The sequence below is a fragment of the Scyliorhinus canicula genome, chromosome 16 (assembly GCF_902713615.1).
Source record: "Scyliorhinus canicula chromosome 16, sScyCan1.1, whole genome shotgun sequence".
NCBI classification, from domain to species: Eukaryota; Metazoa; Chordata; class Chondrichthyes; order Carcharhiniformes; family Scyliorhinidae; genus Scyliorhinus; species Scyliorhinus canicula.
Genome location: NC_052161.1, coordinates 65,840,331 through 65,858,057, shown reverse-complemented (window position 1 = coordinate 65,858,057; position 17,727 = coordinate 65,840,331). Strand labels below are relative to the sequence as shown.

The following is a 17,727-nucleotide window of genomic DNA, read 5'->3' as shown; positions in this document are numbered from 1 at the left end:
GCAAGCTGATAATTCCGTCCCATGCTCCCACCAACACATAGGGTGGTGGAGGTGGGGACTGGGTGCAGGGAATGGGCTGGGTTGGAGAGAAATGGGGGTGTGGCCGGGTGACCGGGCAGTTAGCGGTGGATGAGCTGGAGATCCTGGCCCATGCCCACCTCCAACAGCCAGCCCAGCCCGTCCCTGACATCCATCTATCCCAGGATCTACCCAGCTTGCAAGGCCTTGTGAGATTCAATGCGATCTCGCGAGATGTTGCAATGTGAATCACGCCCACCATGGGCAGGATCACCCTTTTACCAAATCTGCATTAGAGCGCGGCAGTGAGCCTCACTCTAATGTGCAGGTTCCCAAGGTACTTGAAACTTTAGGATTCAACCCTTTCGCTTCAGATACCTTCGGTGAGCGCTGGCTGGTACTGGTCCCCAAAGTAGGGTGGTGCGGTAGATCTGCTCATGATACCCTGGCACCCTGGTAGTGATAGCCTGGCACTCTGGCAGTATCATCTGGGCACCAGCCTGGCACTGCCCAGGTGCCAAATTGGCACTACCTGCTGGTAGGAGCACTGCCGGGGTGCCAGGTTGACACTGTCAAGGTACCATGCTGGCATTCTATGCTTGCGCGCAATAGGGCCGGGGTTGCCCTACCTGGGTGTTGTGGGGGGGTCCCTCCTATACTGAATTTGGGCTGAGGGTGAGGTCGGGGATTGTTTTGGGGACCTTCGAGATCGAACGCCATTTAAAAAGGGTGTCCCGATCCCTCGTCGCAATTGGTGAACTCTGGCGAGCAGAGCTCCCCACTGCAGAAAACAGCCTCGGCTGCACGTTCCGGGTTCAGGCCCCTTATTCAATGCAAATTGCGTTGAATAGCCATGTGTTTCTCAGCACTGCAAGCACTGGGAAACACGTAGATAAATGGGCTCACTGGGGGGTTTTGTTCCCTTTTGTGAGAATCGCGCCCACAGTTTCTGACAGGGAGAATCCGACCCAATGTTTGTGGCTGGTGGCAGATTGGCAATGGGCTCTGCACTAGTAATCCAGAGGCCTGGACTGATGCTTCAAAAACAGGAGTTCAAGTCCCTTCATGCCACCTGGAGAAATACAACTTCAATTAACTGATCTGGAATAAAATCAATAATGATCATGAAACTACTGGTTGTTATAAGGTCATTCAGGTGGGAAACCTGGCCTGGCCTGACTCCAGATCCATAGTAATGATGCTTAACTGCTCTCTGAAATGGTTGAAGAAGCCATTCAGTTGTCGGCAGCTCACCTGCAACTGCTCAGGGGCAATTGGGGATAGGCAATGAATACGCCTTGCGAGTGACACTAACTTCCCAAGAGCATTTTTAGAAATCATCCGGGATGGAGAGAGGGAAGGCGAAGGAAAGCTATGATTGGTTCTGGGATCATGATGTCATGGACAGCCGACATGGCAAATGATAATCCATTGGATGTGATGCCGTTTGATAAAGTGCCGCACAGAAGGATGATTCACAAGGTGAGATCGCATAGGATTAGGGTTAATTTATTAGCTTGGATAGTAAATTGGCTGACGGACAGGAGGCAGCGAGTCGGGATAAATGGTTCTTTTTTTGGATGGCACGATGCAACCAGTGAGGTGCCACAGGGTTCGGTTCTTGGGCCCCAGCTATTTACAATCTATATTAACGACTTGGCTACAGGGATAGAAGGGATCTACAGCCACATTTGCAGATGACATAGAAATATGTGGGACAATAAGTTGCAATGAGGAATTAAGAACCTTACAAATGGATATATATAGGTTAGAGGAGTGGGCCAAATTGTGGCAGATGTAGTTTAAAGTGTATAAGTGTGAGGTCATGCATTTTGGTCGAAGAAATGGAAAGGCAACTTATTATCTAAGTGGGGAGAGACTTCAGGGTGCTCCGATGCCGAGGGATCTCGGTGTCCTCGTGCATAAGTCACAAAAAATGAGCATGTAGGTGCAGCAGATAATAAGGAAAGCAAATGGAATATAGCTAAAGGAACAGAGTTTAAAGGTAAGGAAGTGTTGCTAGAACTATACAAGCCATTGGTAAGACCGCACCTTGAGTATTTGGCACAGATTTTGTCCCTTTATTTGAGGAAAGATGTAGTGGTATTAGAGGCAGTTCAGAGGAGGTTCACTAGATTGATTCCAGAGATGAGGGGCAGAATTCTCCACTCCCCATGTGGCGTGGGAGAATCGTGGAAGGGCCTCCCGACACTTTTTACACCCCCCTGGCGCCCCCAGCGATCCCCCCCCCCCACCCCCCAGCTCAGTAAAATCGCTGCTCGCCGTTTTTCTCGGCGAACGGCGACTCTCCGGGCCCAATGGGCTGAGCGGTCGGCCCTTCACACCCGTTTCACCACGGCAGCAACCACACCTGGTCGCTGCATTCGTGAAACTGGCGCCAGATGCCTGTTTGGGGCATCTAGGGGCCCAATTTGGATGGGAGCACCGCGACTGTGCTCGGGAGGGGACAGGCCCGCGATCGGTGCCTGATCATCGGGCCAGCGTCCAAAACGGACGCACTCTTTCCCCTTCGCCGCCCAGCAAGATCAAGCCGCCACGTTTTGCCGGGCGGCGGAGGAGAAAGACGGCACCACGCATGCACGGGTTTGTGCCGTCTGCGCACTGATGTCATCCGCGCATGCGCGGGTTGGAACCGGCAACCCGCGCATGCGCGGATGACATCAGAAAAGCGCCGTTTCCGCGTCATTTCTGGCGCGACGAGGTCAAGGCCGTGAATGACGGGGGCCCGCTCCTAGCCCCCCGGGTGGCGGTGAATTAGGTGTGGGGAGCGGGCCCGAGGCCGTCGTGAAGCTCACGACAGCCATCCCAATTATTATCGGGAGCGGAGAATACCGCCCGAGGGGTTTGTCGTATGAGGAGAGATGGAATAGTTTTGGCCTTTACTCCCTAGAGTTTAGAAGAATGAGGGGAGATCCAATTGAGGTATACAAGATGCTAACAGGTATGGATAAAGTAGACATGGAGCTGATGCTTCCTCTTGTCGGGAATTCTAAGACTTGTGAATCTGTGGAATTTGCTACCCCAGAGTGCGGTGGATTCAGGGGGTGGAGTTGAGGTCATGATGGGATCAGCCATGATCACATTGAGGGTGTTTGGCTCGGGAGGCTAAATTGCTTACTCCCGCTCCGAGGTCATGTGTTCTAGGGAGAAGATGCTCTGACTAATTTTGCACTCCAGCTCTTGGTCTGGAACATTGTAGGCAGCAGATGAGGAACACATCACCCATGATAGAATGGCAGAGCAGACTCGATGGGCTGAATGGCTTAATTCTGCTCCTATATCTTATGGTAGGATAGAGAGGATGTGGACAATGCATCGTCATCTTGAGTAAGGGAGAAAGAATAAGAACAGACATTTCCAGATGAATAGGGGTGGTGAAAGGTTACTCTGCACAACAGACAAAAAGCTTTGGTGGAGAAGAAACCACGAAAGTTGGAAAACTGTTGATTAAAGGGGTTGCAGAGAAGGTATGATGGGAAACTAAGAAGCTGTCAAGGTAAATAATAGGAAGAACCATAATCCAAATTGGTTTACCTCTGTCATCTCATTAGGTTTCATTTAGACAAGGTGCTGATCATTTTATCTGCTATATAATCAAACTATTGATGTTGTACAGTTGAAAATAATGTAGTCATTTATAATTCTTTAAAACAGCTGGATCGGCATTGGCGTTGTATAATGGTTTAAATGGAAACATAAATAGGAAAAGAATCAGTTTGAAGATGGCTCGCAATGCAAGCATACATATTCATTAATTAACTAATTCTGCAGATACCTGAACCAGTGTATTTAATTAACTTTTAGACAGCTGCTATTTCAATGCTAGACCGATCAACAAATCTGACTCATTGTTTCAGCTCATCAGTCATATTTTTTTCCAGCTTGTGGTCAGGTTAGTTAGTAATCTTGGCCAATCAATAATGATATTCCCATTTCCTCTTCACTCATCTCTAACCAATGTAGTCTTTTACATTTTTCTCTTTTTTACGAGTATTGTTCAGTTATATTATCCAGCATATTTAAAAAATATGTGCCAGCATCCCATTCAATTTATGAAACACGGTAGATATTGTGCCACATGGGTTAACACTACATTATACTCTAAGATGCTTAAGTGTATTCTGTCATGTACTTGTGACATTCCATTACACAAAATATGTTATTGTGATGCTGCTTGTTTTCGAGAAATCTGTAGACATGTTGTGCATTTCAATCCAAATCACATTTGTTTATGAAGTTAATTTGGATCCACTGTAATTGAAAATTGGCTTGAATTCACTCATTAAACTGTTAGCTGCAATCTAATTTTAACTCCATACATTAAAGAACATGCAATACTGTCTTGACAGGCAACTTGCTATTTAGGGCAGTGAACTGGCTCTTGGATCTGATGTGTATTTTAAGGAAGCCTGCACCTCATTCTGCTTGTTCTCTGATGTGGATGTAAAAGATCCCATGCCCCCATTTGAAGAAGTTAAGAGGAATTCTCTCCAGTGCCTTGGCTAACATCTGTCCCTGTGCCAACATTATTAAACAAATGATTTTGCTGTTGTTTATGGGAGCTTGCTGCATGCAAAGTGGTTGCCGCACCCCCCTACATTATATGAAATTTTAGGATGCTGCACATGAATAATTGAGACATGTCATGCAACAAGTGTTGCATAATTGTGAGGGAAATATTGACCTGGATGCGGAATTCAAGGTTCCATTTCAAGCTCATCTCTGGGGTGGGGAGGAGAGTGGGGCTAAAGACATGCATTACACAGGTGGGAAACTCAAATTCAGCAGAGCCATTTGATTTCACTCCAGAGTACAAAGGCACCCAATTTTCATTGCTCCAATCGCGTTAGAACATAGGACATATAACATAGAACAGTACAGCACAGAACAGGCCCTTCGGCCCTCAATGTTGTGCCGAGCAATGATCACCCCACTCAAACCCACGTATCCACCCTATACCTGTAACCCAACAACCCCCCCCCCCCCCCCCCCCCTTAACCTTACTTTTTAGGACACTACGGGCAATTTAGCATGGCCAATCCACCTAACCTGCACATCTTAAGTAGTGTCGGAACCACAATTTAATGGAGCAGCAAAAACACATGTGAAGGAAGGAGTTAATATCTGCTTAAGTATCATGATTTGAAGTTCTTTAATTCCATGTACGATAAAATAAAAATAAAACACTCTGCAGCTTTCACCGTGTGGAAAAGAACACAGACACCCTCCTCTGGAGTACATTGAATGTCAGGCCATCTGCTGGTGTAGCTTAGAATAAACCATTCTCCATCTGTTTTTGTAATTTTAATAAATTCCACTGTTTACATTTCCAAAGGTTTCCTAAGGTTTGTTATCTATAGCTAAGCCTATTATGAATGCTTGGCTGAGTTTCAAAATATCCAAAATTACTTATCTGCATGGGGCTGCATAGACATTTTGATTTGCAGTTTAACTAAGTATTAAAGGATTAGTTATTAGTTATCTTCAGTGTAGGTAGTGAAATAGATGTTTGTTATTACAACAGATGAACCACTTAAGACGATTTACATTTTTGAATGAATTTCATGAATTAGAGCTTTTTCATTATTTATTTTAATATAAATTTAGAGTACCCAATTTTTTTTTTTCCAATGAAGGGGCAATTTAGTGTGGCCAATCCACCGAACCTGCACATCTTTGGATTGTGGGAGTGAAACCCATGCAGACATGGGGAGAATGTGCAGACTCTACATGGACAGTGACCCAGGGCCAGGATTTGAACCCGGGTCCTCAGCACCATAGTCCCAATGCTAACCACTGTGCCACATGCCGCCCTAGCTTTTTCAATATTAAGTATACAAGAGTATTAGAGTCTTAGTATTAGACTGTTCAATGTTTTTTTTCACCTCTACATGGCTGCTGTGATCTGCCAGCAATGGATTTTGGTTGAGTGGATAATGGGGATACATGGAGGAGCATGAAGGGAACATAGGAATGTTGAGGTGCATGGGATAGGACAGGGCATGGAAATGGCACTGGGGGCACAGAAGTGGTTTGGGGAAGATGAAAAAACATGGGTGCATTGAGGGGGCATAGAGGTGGCATGGAGAATATGAGCGGACATGGGAGATAGGTGGTGGGTTCTAAGAGTGAACGGTGAGCATTTGAGGGCTTGACATTCATTGTTAAATCTGGGCCAATGTTTCAGTAAATAGAGGAGGGTATTCTAACCTGGTGGCTTAGCCATCAACTCGCCTCTGTTGCCACCTTGGGCCTTCCTCTGGAAGTTGTGGGTCCAAATCCAAAAACATGGCAGGCAGGGCCTTTTAAAAGAGGTTTCCCAACTTGACAAAGAATAGGCAAGTAAACAAATCAATTTTCAGTGTAATCAAGGGAGCCCAATCTTCAGAGGGGAAATGTGTTCCCTTGTGCTACGCTAACTGCAGTGATGATGGTATCAACATTCAAAATAAATTATCAAAATCTGAGCAAACAGTAACATTGTGTGCTTACTTTTCTGTAATTGGACAGTAACATAATGGATATAAGTCAAGGATTGCTTCAACCACAAGTAGTGTTTTGTATCACAAAAAGAGGTATAAAAGGGGGATACAAGCAGAGAGAATGTGTGGACAACTTCAGGAAGAGCGACACTCAGAGGACTGAGTCAGTAGAGGCCAGAGGATACAGTCAAGAGAAGTTCAGGAGACAAGAGACAAGGGCACAGGTCAGAGGGCATAAATCTCTTCCTGTGATTGAAACATGTACCCAGGGCATAAGGGGATTATCATTCTATATTGTGTGCTGAGAACTGTGGTTCAAATGCTGTATTGCATCAAGCCTTACATGTGCTGAATAAAGCTTAATCCCTGCCGTCAAGATGGATCAATATCAAATCATTTAGGGCTTATCAAAATCTAAGAAAGTAATGCAATCAAATTTGCCCCCCAAAAAAGTTCCAGCAAAGTGACTAATTGCAAATAGCCCTCTAAATCACGTTTTAACTGGCTGTTTCAGGCCTCTCCCACTCATGACTAGCGGGTTTGTTTGGTCCAGCTTTCAACATGCACATGCTGTCCAAAAGCCAGTTAATATTAAGAGCTTATCCACTTCATTGTACCCTGATTTGGACTCTCTAATGAGACTTTTACCCATTTACAGCATTGACCAAATCAAAAATGACTTGCTGCTGTTCTAGCTACTGCCCCCATTCTTGCTGAAATCGAGGCAGTAGAAAGACCAAAGAAACTTTGGTATTTTCTAACATTCATCTAAACACAATCTTATTTCTTAACAAACTATTGTCCTTGTCAAAATTGCATTTGTCAGAGGAATCGAAATACATATATATAGGGTGAAATTTGTTGCCCAAAAAACAGAGTCCCATTTTTGGCACGTATAACAGGGTGTTTCTTTGGGGCAGCAGGGTAGCATGGTGGTTAGCATAAATGCTTCACAGCTCCAGGGTCCCAGGTTCGATTCCCGGCTGGGTAACTGTCTGTGTGGAGTCTGCACGTCCTCCCCCTGTGTGCGTGGGTTTCCTCCGGGTGCTCCGGTTTCCTCCCACAGTCCAAAGATGTGCGGGTTAGGTGGATTGGCCATGCTAAATTGCCCGTAGTGTCCTAATAAAAGTAAGGTTAAGGGGGGGGTTGTTGGGTTACGGGTATAGGGTGGATACGTGGGTTTGAGTAGGGTGATCATGGCTCGGCACAACATTGAGGGCCGAAGGGCCTGTTCTGTGCTGTACTGTTCTATGTTCTATGTTCTTGACGCCTGCAGCGGCGTGGTCAACACCACTATCAAACGGGGCTCTTTCTTCCTGGTCTTGGTTGGAACGCCTCGCCAAGGCCACACTTACATCACTTCCTGCACTGACAAGCTCAACACCGATGGCCTGGAAGACACCCCCCTCCCCAGGTGAATGTTACTCCTGGTCCACATTTGTGTGGACAAGTGCTAAATGCCACCATGGTGAGGTCTCCCAGGCACGGGCGTTCATTCCCGGGCCTCAGGAGAATCAGGCGGCGACACATTTAACTGAGCCTAATGACTCACTTAAATATGTAAATCTTTCCAAGCATTGCAAATCTCACGAGAGGCCCCTCGCGAGATTGAATGGCTTCGTCACATCAATGAGTCGGGCACACAAGGCCGTTCGATTGCGCCCATAGATAGGATCCATTTTGCTTCTGTGCAATCTGAATTGGCTCTTCTGGCTGTGGTGGAGTGTTTGTTGGGTTTTTATCTCCCCATGTCCTGGGAGTGCACAATTGGGTCAGGAAAATGAGAAGTGGGGGGATGGGCGATTTTGTGGCCGAGTGGAGGGGGTGGTGGGGAGGTGAATCGGGCAGGGCAGTGGGGGAGCAGTCAGGTCTTCGGCCTGTCCTCCCCAACCTCATTAACTGTTCCATGGAATTTTGTCTGCATTTGGAAAAATCTCAGCAACTTTGCAGCTGCCCTTACTTTGGAAGAGAGGTCCATCCCCAAAATTTGGGACAAGGTTTACACCTTAGTCTTCAGACTGGTGACAATCCTACTCCACTGCATTTCCTGGAATGTTTTGATCAGTTGTGTTGCCCTTAAGTTTTAAGCTTCTGAGACTCTGAGAGTTGGATTTTTGTCTTCACTTCTGAGACTACCGGCCTTCTGAGTCGCGATCATATTGGATCTGTACTGTATCACGACAGGCTTGAGAGTTCCAGAATAAGAGGGTGAACATCCTGTAGCAGCAGGGTTTGAACCACGACTAAAAATGATGCAAGAGACCTATTTGAGTGCACTAGATTAAGGAAAGGGCTTTCATTAAAAATAATTTAAAAAATATTATTTTTCCACATTGCTCCATGTAGCATCTCTTACGAGACAAGTGAGACAATCTGAGGTGAAAGCTTCATCAAGGTTTATCACCAGTATTATTCTATGGCACTGGATGAAGAACGAACTAATTTGTGATGATATGGTACATTTGACATCTGCAGGGATTCTGAAATGCTTCACAGCCAACTAATTTACCTTATTGAAGAATAGTCACTACTATCATTCAGGCAAATGCACCTGCCAGTTTGTGCACATGTAATGTCTTGGAGATTCAAAATTAATAACCAGGTAGCATATTTGTGTTTTCTTCACTTTGGGGAGCATGAAGGTAAGGGGACCAGGAGAACTCTGCTCTCCTTTGAATATTACTGTGGGGCAATTTATGTTGGACTCTGATAATATACTTCCTCTTGTGTTGTTTTGTTTTTCTTCTCCTTGCCTCCTCCAAAGTGAAATATGCCACGGTCATGTAATGCTCTAATTAGCAGACTGTTCAAGGCTGATTGCATGTATTCAATGGGAGTAGCTGAAATTGAATAATTGCTGAAACTGAGATCCAGTGCTGTGGCTACTGGGACATCTGTTAGAGAATTTTATCATTCTAAATGAATATTTTGTAATGTATGCATTCCAAACCTCCGTCACAACAGGAAAGTCCTCCACAGAGACTAAGTACAGAAATAGAAATGGTAATGTTTGGTGTGAACTGAATGCAAAATATAGAACCATTACAGAGACGATGCTTCCTGCATTTACAAATGGTTTTTCACAATATTTAACAATGGAAGTTTTTGTGTTAACATTATTGTTGCAAGGCTGACTGATATTTTTGAAACTTGTGGAGAACTTTCACAATTGCTACAAAAATGTATTTTGTGCTAATGTATAGAAAAATCTCTCAGTAAAGTTGATCAGAACGTAGCATTTAGGAGACAGGGCATCAGCAATGCCCATTGAGGTCATTCTGTTTCTTCTATTTTAGAGACATTAACATATTATCTAGACTGACACTTCAATGCACACTGAAGGAGTGCTGTACTCTTTGAGATAACATATGTTGAATGAGATGTTAAACTATAGCTCCGTTTGGCCTGGTAAAAACTGAATCACTATAGCTAGCAAGCACAGAAATGGCGAGTGCACAAGACTTGGTGTGAGCATTGCTGAAAAAACAAGATTTTCTTGTCTAAGCTTTTCACCTTGCACTCATGAGGGCAATTCACAAGAATACCAAATGCAATGCGAACAACAATTTACACCGTAAGAGAAGAGTGGCAAGTGGACTCTGATTGATAGAGCCGTTGCCATAGAGAATGTACCAGTTGATGGGGATGGTGCATTCTCCTTGACAACACCTCTATCAATCAGTCTGCTTGGTAACCAATCAATAGTCTCTTCTCATACAATATAAATTGTTGTTTGTTTTACATTTGGTATTCTTGCGAATTGTCCTGAGGAAAGGAAGTTGAAAAGCTATGAAAAAATAACATCTCTTTTTGAGCACTATTTGGTGAGAGTTAGGATACCAACAGCAGAGTTTTGGATGAACTCAATTTATGGGTATCAAAGTCACTTCAATATAATTAGTTAGTTTATGCAGCAGGATAAGCTCCACGATTACTTGTAGTTGAATTAATTACATTTTTTAAAATAATAAATGGATTTTGAACAAAGTGGCAGAAAATGTTTTTCCTCCTGTTTTCCTGTGGGGTGAACAGCAGCTCGATTATACAGTCCTAAAATCCCCATTAATCTGCAGGACATTGTCACCATCATTTACTTTTCAAAGCCTATAGAGATTCACATTTTAAACTCAGCTGTCGGCTAGTCTACCTTTTCGCACTAATTTACTGACCAGTCAGTCCCGACACATTGCTAATGGGATGTGATTTTCTGTTTTTCCAACCAGGCAGAACAAGACAACAGGCACCCACTGCCAGTTTTTGCCAATTTGCACATAGAGGTTCTGGACGAAAACAACCAAGCCCCCTACTTTGAACAAACTATCTACCAGGGCTTCATTGTTGAGTCTGCTCCAGTGGGAACAACTCTTTCAGACAGTCGGAATTTAATGACACCTTTAAGAATTGTAGCCCTGGACAATGACGTGGAGGAGGTGAGTGTTGCTGATATGCATATCCCATAATTTGGATTTTAGATAAAAGATATATTTATTTTTTGGGGGGGGGGAGAAAATGAAAATTGTCACCAGATCTGCAGCAGTATTGGCTTCAGTTTCATTTTAAAATGATGGTCTCCAAGCACTGCAGAACCGATTCCATTTGTAACATTTCGCGATGGTTAGATGATGTTGAGGATATTTTAATCTCATCTTCATGGAATCAGGTTTTAATTTGTTTGAATCTTTTTTTGTCTGTTTATTTATAGGTGCTATCAGGTGCTACTCCTGTATGTATTTCTTGCTGTTTTATCTGTGTGTGTGTGCCTGATATTTTACGCGTTGCATGTTTTTGCTTCTTGTTAAGTCAGTTTAAAAAACAACTTCTGAAATAATCGTGTTTGCAGTTTTGTTCTAATTTATATTGCACTAAATTCTGGTCAACTGCTACCCTACCCCCAGCAACCCACCCATCCACACGCAACCTGCATGAATCTGTAGTATACATGTATATATCTGACGCGGTAAGTTGCTGACATTGCAAGACCTTGCTCTTTAATTAAGTAATAATGGATGACCATTGTTCTTGAACAGACAACGAAGGACAGGCAGGTTAATTTGGCAAATGAATTCCAGGGTCAAGCTTTTTCAGCAAATTCTTTTCCCTGGGTTTGGACAGATAGTAATTTTTTTTTGAGTATTTGATTGCAATTTAAGCTACTGTTCAATCACATTTTTCAAAATCCTACTTTCTAATGGCAGAACATTGTATGATAGCTCAATTGAGGATAATCATAACTGATTGAGAAAACGCTTGCTGAATACTTTAACAGATGACGGAATGTTAAAGTCAGTCGAGACTTCCCGGCTGTGAAGATGGCCACATGTTAAATTTAAACAATTATCAGGATTCTTGAGAAGAGAACCTGGCCTTCCACACTCATCTTAACACAGGTTTCCTGTTAGATAGCTGACCTATTTTATATAATACCAGTTGGAAAACTGAATTAATTCAACAACCTATTTTCAGCATTGTTGTAGCAGGATAATATGATGAGGCAGTATTAAATCACAACGGTGATTTATTAAAAAAGGAAAAACTTTATATTATAGATCTACACAAGACTGGTTCCCTCAACTTCCAGGCTTACCCCGATGATAGCTAGCTGCTCAGGACCACACCCTGGCACCCGATAGGCCCAGATTCACATGGTCCATTCCCAGAGGCTCCGGGAAGGTCACATGGCCTACGAAGGATCGCCCGTTAAAGGGGCCATACTACGACAAGCATGTCAGCATTTTTAAATGTTCTTCTATGCAATTTAATTGAAATGCTGAGAGGGTTAGTGGGGGGTCTAAATTTTCTACCCCCCAAAATCAGACACTGGGATCGCAAAGCATGGTGAACTCACCCTTGTTGGTTGCAATTCAGGCAGAAGGTGAAATGTGTACTCCTTGCATGAGTGCACTGTGCAGCCAGTGCAAGTTGCGATGTTGATTGTGATGCACGATCAATTGCACGAAAGACTCAGATTGGTACAACTGTGCCTTTATTACAGTCAGATGTGTGGCCTCCTACTGCAGCTGGCGAAATGGCTGATCAGAAGGAGGACACGCATATTTATACGGCTCCTTGTGGGCGGAGCTAGCCGGCAGGGGCTACCAGCGAACCTGTAGTGCAGGTCCTACCTTACATCCCCTAATACAGGTTCACACAGTGCTTCACCACATTCACCCCCTGTTAAAAATGAGTCCGGCGGGGTTGGCGTGGAACTATATACAGTTTGCAAATAATTTACAGTGGGGAGAGGAAAGAAAAATGTTGATTTTGATAGTCCAGTGCCCGTCAGGTTAAGTCGATCCGGTGCATTGATGGTTCGCTGGGAGCGATGTAATGGTGGCGGCGATGTCGGTGCTGGTGGTGCTGGTGTCGCCAACGTCGGTGCTGGCGGTGTTGGTGCTGGTGAGTAGTCGGATGACTCCGGGAGCGTGCCTAAATCTTCATTGTCCTCTTGCGTGGGCAGTGGAAGGAGGGATGGACCTGGTGGGGCTAATGTTGGGAGCACCGGGGGAGGGGAGGGTGACGTGTGGGTGGGGGAGTGTGTCGGAGTGGAACCTGAGGGAGCCAGGTCCCTGAGGCAGACAGTATCTTGGCAGCCGTCTGGAAACTCCACGCGGCATACTGGGGGTTGGCATGGAGCAAGTGTACCCTGTCCACCAAAGGGTCCGCCTTGTGGAGTTACGTAGAAGGACTGGTCCTGGGGCTGCGAGCCAAGTCGGGAGCGATACCCCGGATGTGGACTTCCTAGGGAAGGGAAAAACACATTCATGGGGTTTGTTATTTGTGGCAGTGCACAGTAGTGACCGTATGGAGTGTAGTGCATCAGGGAGGACCTCCTGGCAGCGAGAGGCTGGGAGGTTTCTGGACCATAGGGCCAACTGGACAGCCCTCCAAACCGTCCCGTTTTCCCTCTCTACCTGCCCGTTTCCCCGGGGGTTGTAGCTGGTTGTTCTGCTGGAGGTGATACCCCTGCTGAGCAGGAACTGACGCAGCTCATCGCTCATGAATGAGGGTCCCCCGTCACTGTGGATGTAGGCGGGGAATCCGAACAGAGCAAAGATTGTGTTGAGGGCCTTGATGACGGTGGCAGATGTCATATCGGGGCATGGGATGGCGAAGGGGAACCTGGAGTATTCATCGACTACACTGAGGATGTATGTGTTGCGGTCAGTGGAGGGGAGTGGCCCTGTGAAATCCACGCTGAGGCGTTCAAAGGGGCGGGAGGCTTTCACCAGGCACGCGCGGACTGGCCGGTAGAAGTGCGACTCTGCACAGACCTGGCAGTCTCTGGTGACTGCCCGTACTTCCTTGACAGAGTAGGGCAGGTTGCGAGCCTTGACGAGGTGGTACAGTCGTGTGATCCCCGGGTGACAAAGGCTGTCATGCAGGGCCCGGAGACGGTCTACTTGTATGCTGCCACATGTACCTCGGGAAAGCGCGTCGGAGGGCTCATTGAGTTTGCCGGGGTGATACAAAATCTCGTAATTGTAGGTGGAGAGCCCGGTTCTCCACCGCAAGATTTTATCATTTTTGATCTTGCCCCGCTGCGTGTTGTTGAACATGAAGGCTACCGACCGTTGGTCAGTGAGGAAACTGAATCTCCTGCCGGCCACGTAATGCCTCCAATGCCGCACAGCTTCAACGATAGGGGGAATTTGCCTTAAATGGAATTTTGTCCTTCATTGCTAGAGGGATGGAGTTTAAGACTAGGGAGGTTATGTTGCAATTGTATAAGGTGTTAGTGCGGCCACACCTGGAGTATTGTGTTCAGTTTTGGTCTCCTTACTTGAGAAAGGACGTACTGGCGCTGGAGGGTGTGCAGAGGAGATTCACTAGGTTAATCCCAGAGCTGAAGGGGTTGGATTATGAGGAGAGGTTGAGTAGACTGGGACTGTACTCCTTGGAATTTAGAAGGATGAGGGGGGATCTTATAGAAACATTTAAAATTATGAAGGGAATAGATAGGATAGATGCGGGCAGGTTGTTTCCACTGGCGGGTGACAGCAGAACTAGGGGACATAGCCTCAAAATAAGGGGAAGTAGATTTAGGATTGAGTTTCGGAGGAACTTCTTCACCCAAAGGGTTGTGAATCTATGGAATTCCTTGCCCAGTGAAGCAGTTGAGGCTCCTTCATTACATGTTTTTAAGGTAAAGATAGATAGTTTTTTGAAGAATAAAGGGATTAAGGGTTATGGTGTTTGGGCCGGAAAGTGGAGCTGAGTCCACAAAATCAGCCATGATCTAATTGAATGGTGGAGCAGGCTCGAGGGGCCAGATGGCCTACTCCTGCTCCTAGTTCTTATGTTCTTATGTTCTTATGATAGCTTGGGCCTTTTTTTCGAAGGATGAGTGCCGAATTTCAGAGGCATGAAGGGTGCGGGAAAAGAATGCCATAGGTCTGCCTGGCTGGTTGAGAGTGGCGGCGAGGGCGACGTCTGAAGCGTCGCTTTCAACTTGAAAGGGGAGTGCCTCGTCTACTGCGTGCATCCCGGCCTTGGCTATGTCTGCTCTGATCCGGGCGAAGCCGTGTTGTGCCTCGGCCGCAAGGGGGAACTGAGTGGACTGTATGAGTGGGCGGGCATTGTCCGCATAGTTTGGGACCCACTGGGCATAGTAGGAGGAGAACCCCAAGCAGCGTTTGAGGGCCTTGGGGCAGTGGGGGAGGGGAAGCTCCATGAGGGGGCGCATGCAGTCAGGATCGGGCCCCAGAAGTCTGTTTTGGACTACATAGCCGAGGATGGCTACGCGGGTCGTGCGGAACACACACTTCTCCTTGTTGTACGTAAGGTTGAGGAGAGTGGTGATGCGGAGGAATTTAGCGAGTTTGGCGCCGTGGTCCTGCTGGTCATGGCCGCAGATGGTGACATTGTCTAAGTATGGAAATGTGGCCCGCAGACCGTATTGGTCGACCATTCGGTCCATCTCCCTTTGGAAGACCGAGACCCCATCAGTAACGATGAAGGGAACCCTAAGAAATTGATAGAGCCGACCGTCCGCCTCGAAGGCAGTGTATAGACGGTCAAATTTACGAATGGGGAGCTGGAAGTAGGCAGATTTCAGGTCAATTGTTGAGAAGACCCGGTACTGCGCAATCTGGTTGACCATCTCAGATATGCGTGGGAGAGGGTACGCGTCGAGCTGCGTGTACCGATTGATGGTCTGGCTGTAGTCCACGACCATTCTGTGTTTCTCCCCCGTTTTTACTACTACCACTTGAGCTCTCATGGGGCTGTTGCTGGCCTCGATGATACCCTCCCGAAGCAGCCGCTGGACTTTGGACCTGATGAAGGTCTTGTCCTGGGTGCTGTACCGTCTGATCCTGGTGGCGACGGGCTTGCAATCTGCAGTTAGATTGGCAAAGATGGAGGGGGGGGGGGGGTCAGCCTTGAGGGTTGCGAGGCTGCAAACGGTGATTGGAGGTGGGGGGGCCGCCGAATTTGAGGGTGAGGCTCTGGAGATTGCACTGAAAATCCAGGCCCAGCAATAGTGCAACGCAGAGGTTGGGGAGGACGTAGAGGTGGAAATCGCTGAATTCTACGCTCTGGACAGTGAGATTGACCGCGCAGAACCCTTGGATCGGGACAGAGTGGGATCCGGAGGCCAGGGAGATCCTTCGGTTGGCGGGGTGGACTGCGAGGGAACAGTGCCTTACCGTGTCTGGGCGTATGAAGTTTTTGGTGCTCCCGGCGTCCAGCAGGCAAGAAGTCGCATGGCCGTTGATTTTCACTGTCGTCGAAGCGGTGACCAGGTTGTGAGAACGGGACTGGTCCAGTGCCATCGAGGCGAGCTGCGGGTGGTCGTCCGAGGTTTCAGATGTAAAGCGTCAGCGACCCAGATCTGGCATTCCAGTTCCATGGGGGAGACAAAATGGCCGCATCTGGGGGTCCTGTAGGGAACAAAATGGCGGCGCCCATGGACCGCACGTTGCAGGGGCGAGGCAATATGGCGGCGACCATGGGCCGCACATGGAGTGAGGGGGGGATGGCGGCGTCCACTGGCCACAGCTGGCCCTGGGAGGAGAAGATAGCAGAGCCCACTGGCCGCATGTGGAGCTGGGGGGAGAAGATGATGGCACCCACTGGTCGCACCTGGCCCCGAAAGGAGAAGATGGCGGTGCCCATTGTGCGTTCAGCAGGGGGGAGGGGATGTTTGCGGCACGATAGCGGCGACTGCGCGGGCCTGGCACACAGCGGCAAAGTGGCCTTTTTTACTGCAGGACTTGCATGTGGCGGCGCGGGCCGGGCAGCGTTGGGGGGGTGCTTCTGCTGACCGCAGAAGTAGCAGCGGGGACACACGGCGTGCGCGGATTGGCGGGCGGCGCAGGCATATTGAGTCGGGGGGTTGTTTGCGGGGTCCAGGTGGGGTAGGACGGGTGGGCCGCATGGCGAGCGGGGTAGGCCTGGATGTTACGAGATGTCACCGTTATTGAGAGTGCTAAAGTTTTTGTCTCCGTTAGGTTAAGTGTGGTCCCTTCCAGCAGTCGTTGTTGGATGGGGTCCGACGCAATCCCTGTTCCAAACGCGTCGCGCATGAGGAGATTGGAATGTTCAGTGGCCATAACGGCCTGACAGTCACAGTCCCGTACGAGTGGGATTAAAGCCCGCCAGAAGTCTTCAATAGACTCACGAGGGAGTTGAGTGCGAGTGACGAGTACGTGCCTGGCGAAGAGCGTGTTTGCTTTCTGTGCGTAGTTCTCTTTTAAGAGTGCTATTGCTTCCGCATAACTCGGGGCGACCTGTATCAATGGGAACACGTTGGAGCTCAACCTGGAGTATAAGACCTGAATCTTCTGAGCTTCCGTCGGCGTGGGGGTCGCAGCGTTGATGTAAGTCTCAAAACAAGCCAGCCAGTGATTAAAGTCCTTTCTGGCGTAGGGCGAGTGCGGATCCAGCTGCAGACAATCTGGTTTGATTCTGATATCCATCTCTTAGTAAATCTGACTGTAATAAATTGAAGCACGATCAATTGCACAAAATACTTAGATTGGTACAACTGTGGCTTTATTACAGTCAGATGCGTGGCCTTCTACTGCAGCTGGCGAAATGGCTGATCAGAAGGAGGACACGCATATTTATATGGCTCCTTGTGGGCGGGGCTAGCCAGCAGGGGCTACCGGCGAACCTGTAGTGCAGGTCCTACCTGACATCCCCTAATACAGATGCACACAGTGGTTCACCACAGATTGCTGGGACATGTGTAGGGGTCAGTATC

General features: G+C 47.3%; 1 protein-coding gene across 13 annotated transcripts in view; it reads left to right on the top strand.

Moving 5' to 3' along the window:
* pcdh15b (protocadherin-related 15b) overlaps positions 1–17,727 on the top strand; it is a 1,980,039-nt gene that overhangs the window by 1,393,731 nt on the left and 568,581 nt on the right. For 11 of the 13 annotated variants that reach the window (XM_038773429.1, XM_038773427.1, XM_038773426.1 and 8 more), the window contains 2 exons: positions 10,745–10,951; positions 11,224–11,244. In XM_038773429.1, coding sequence (XP_038629357.1) covers positions 10,745–10,951; positions 11,224–11,244 — 228 coding nt within the window. The remainder of the gene's footprint in view (positions 1–10,744; positions 10,952–11,223; positions 11,245–17,727) is intronic. The other 2 variants (XM_038773428.1, XM_038773421.1) reach the window with 1 other exon arrangement.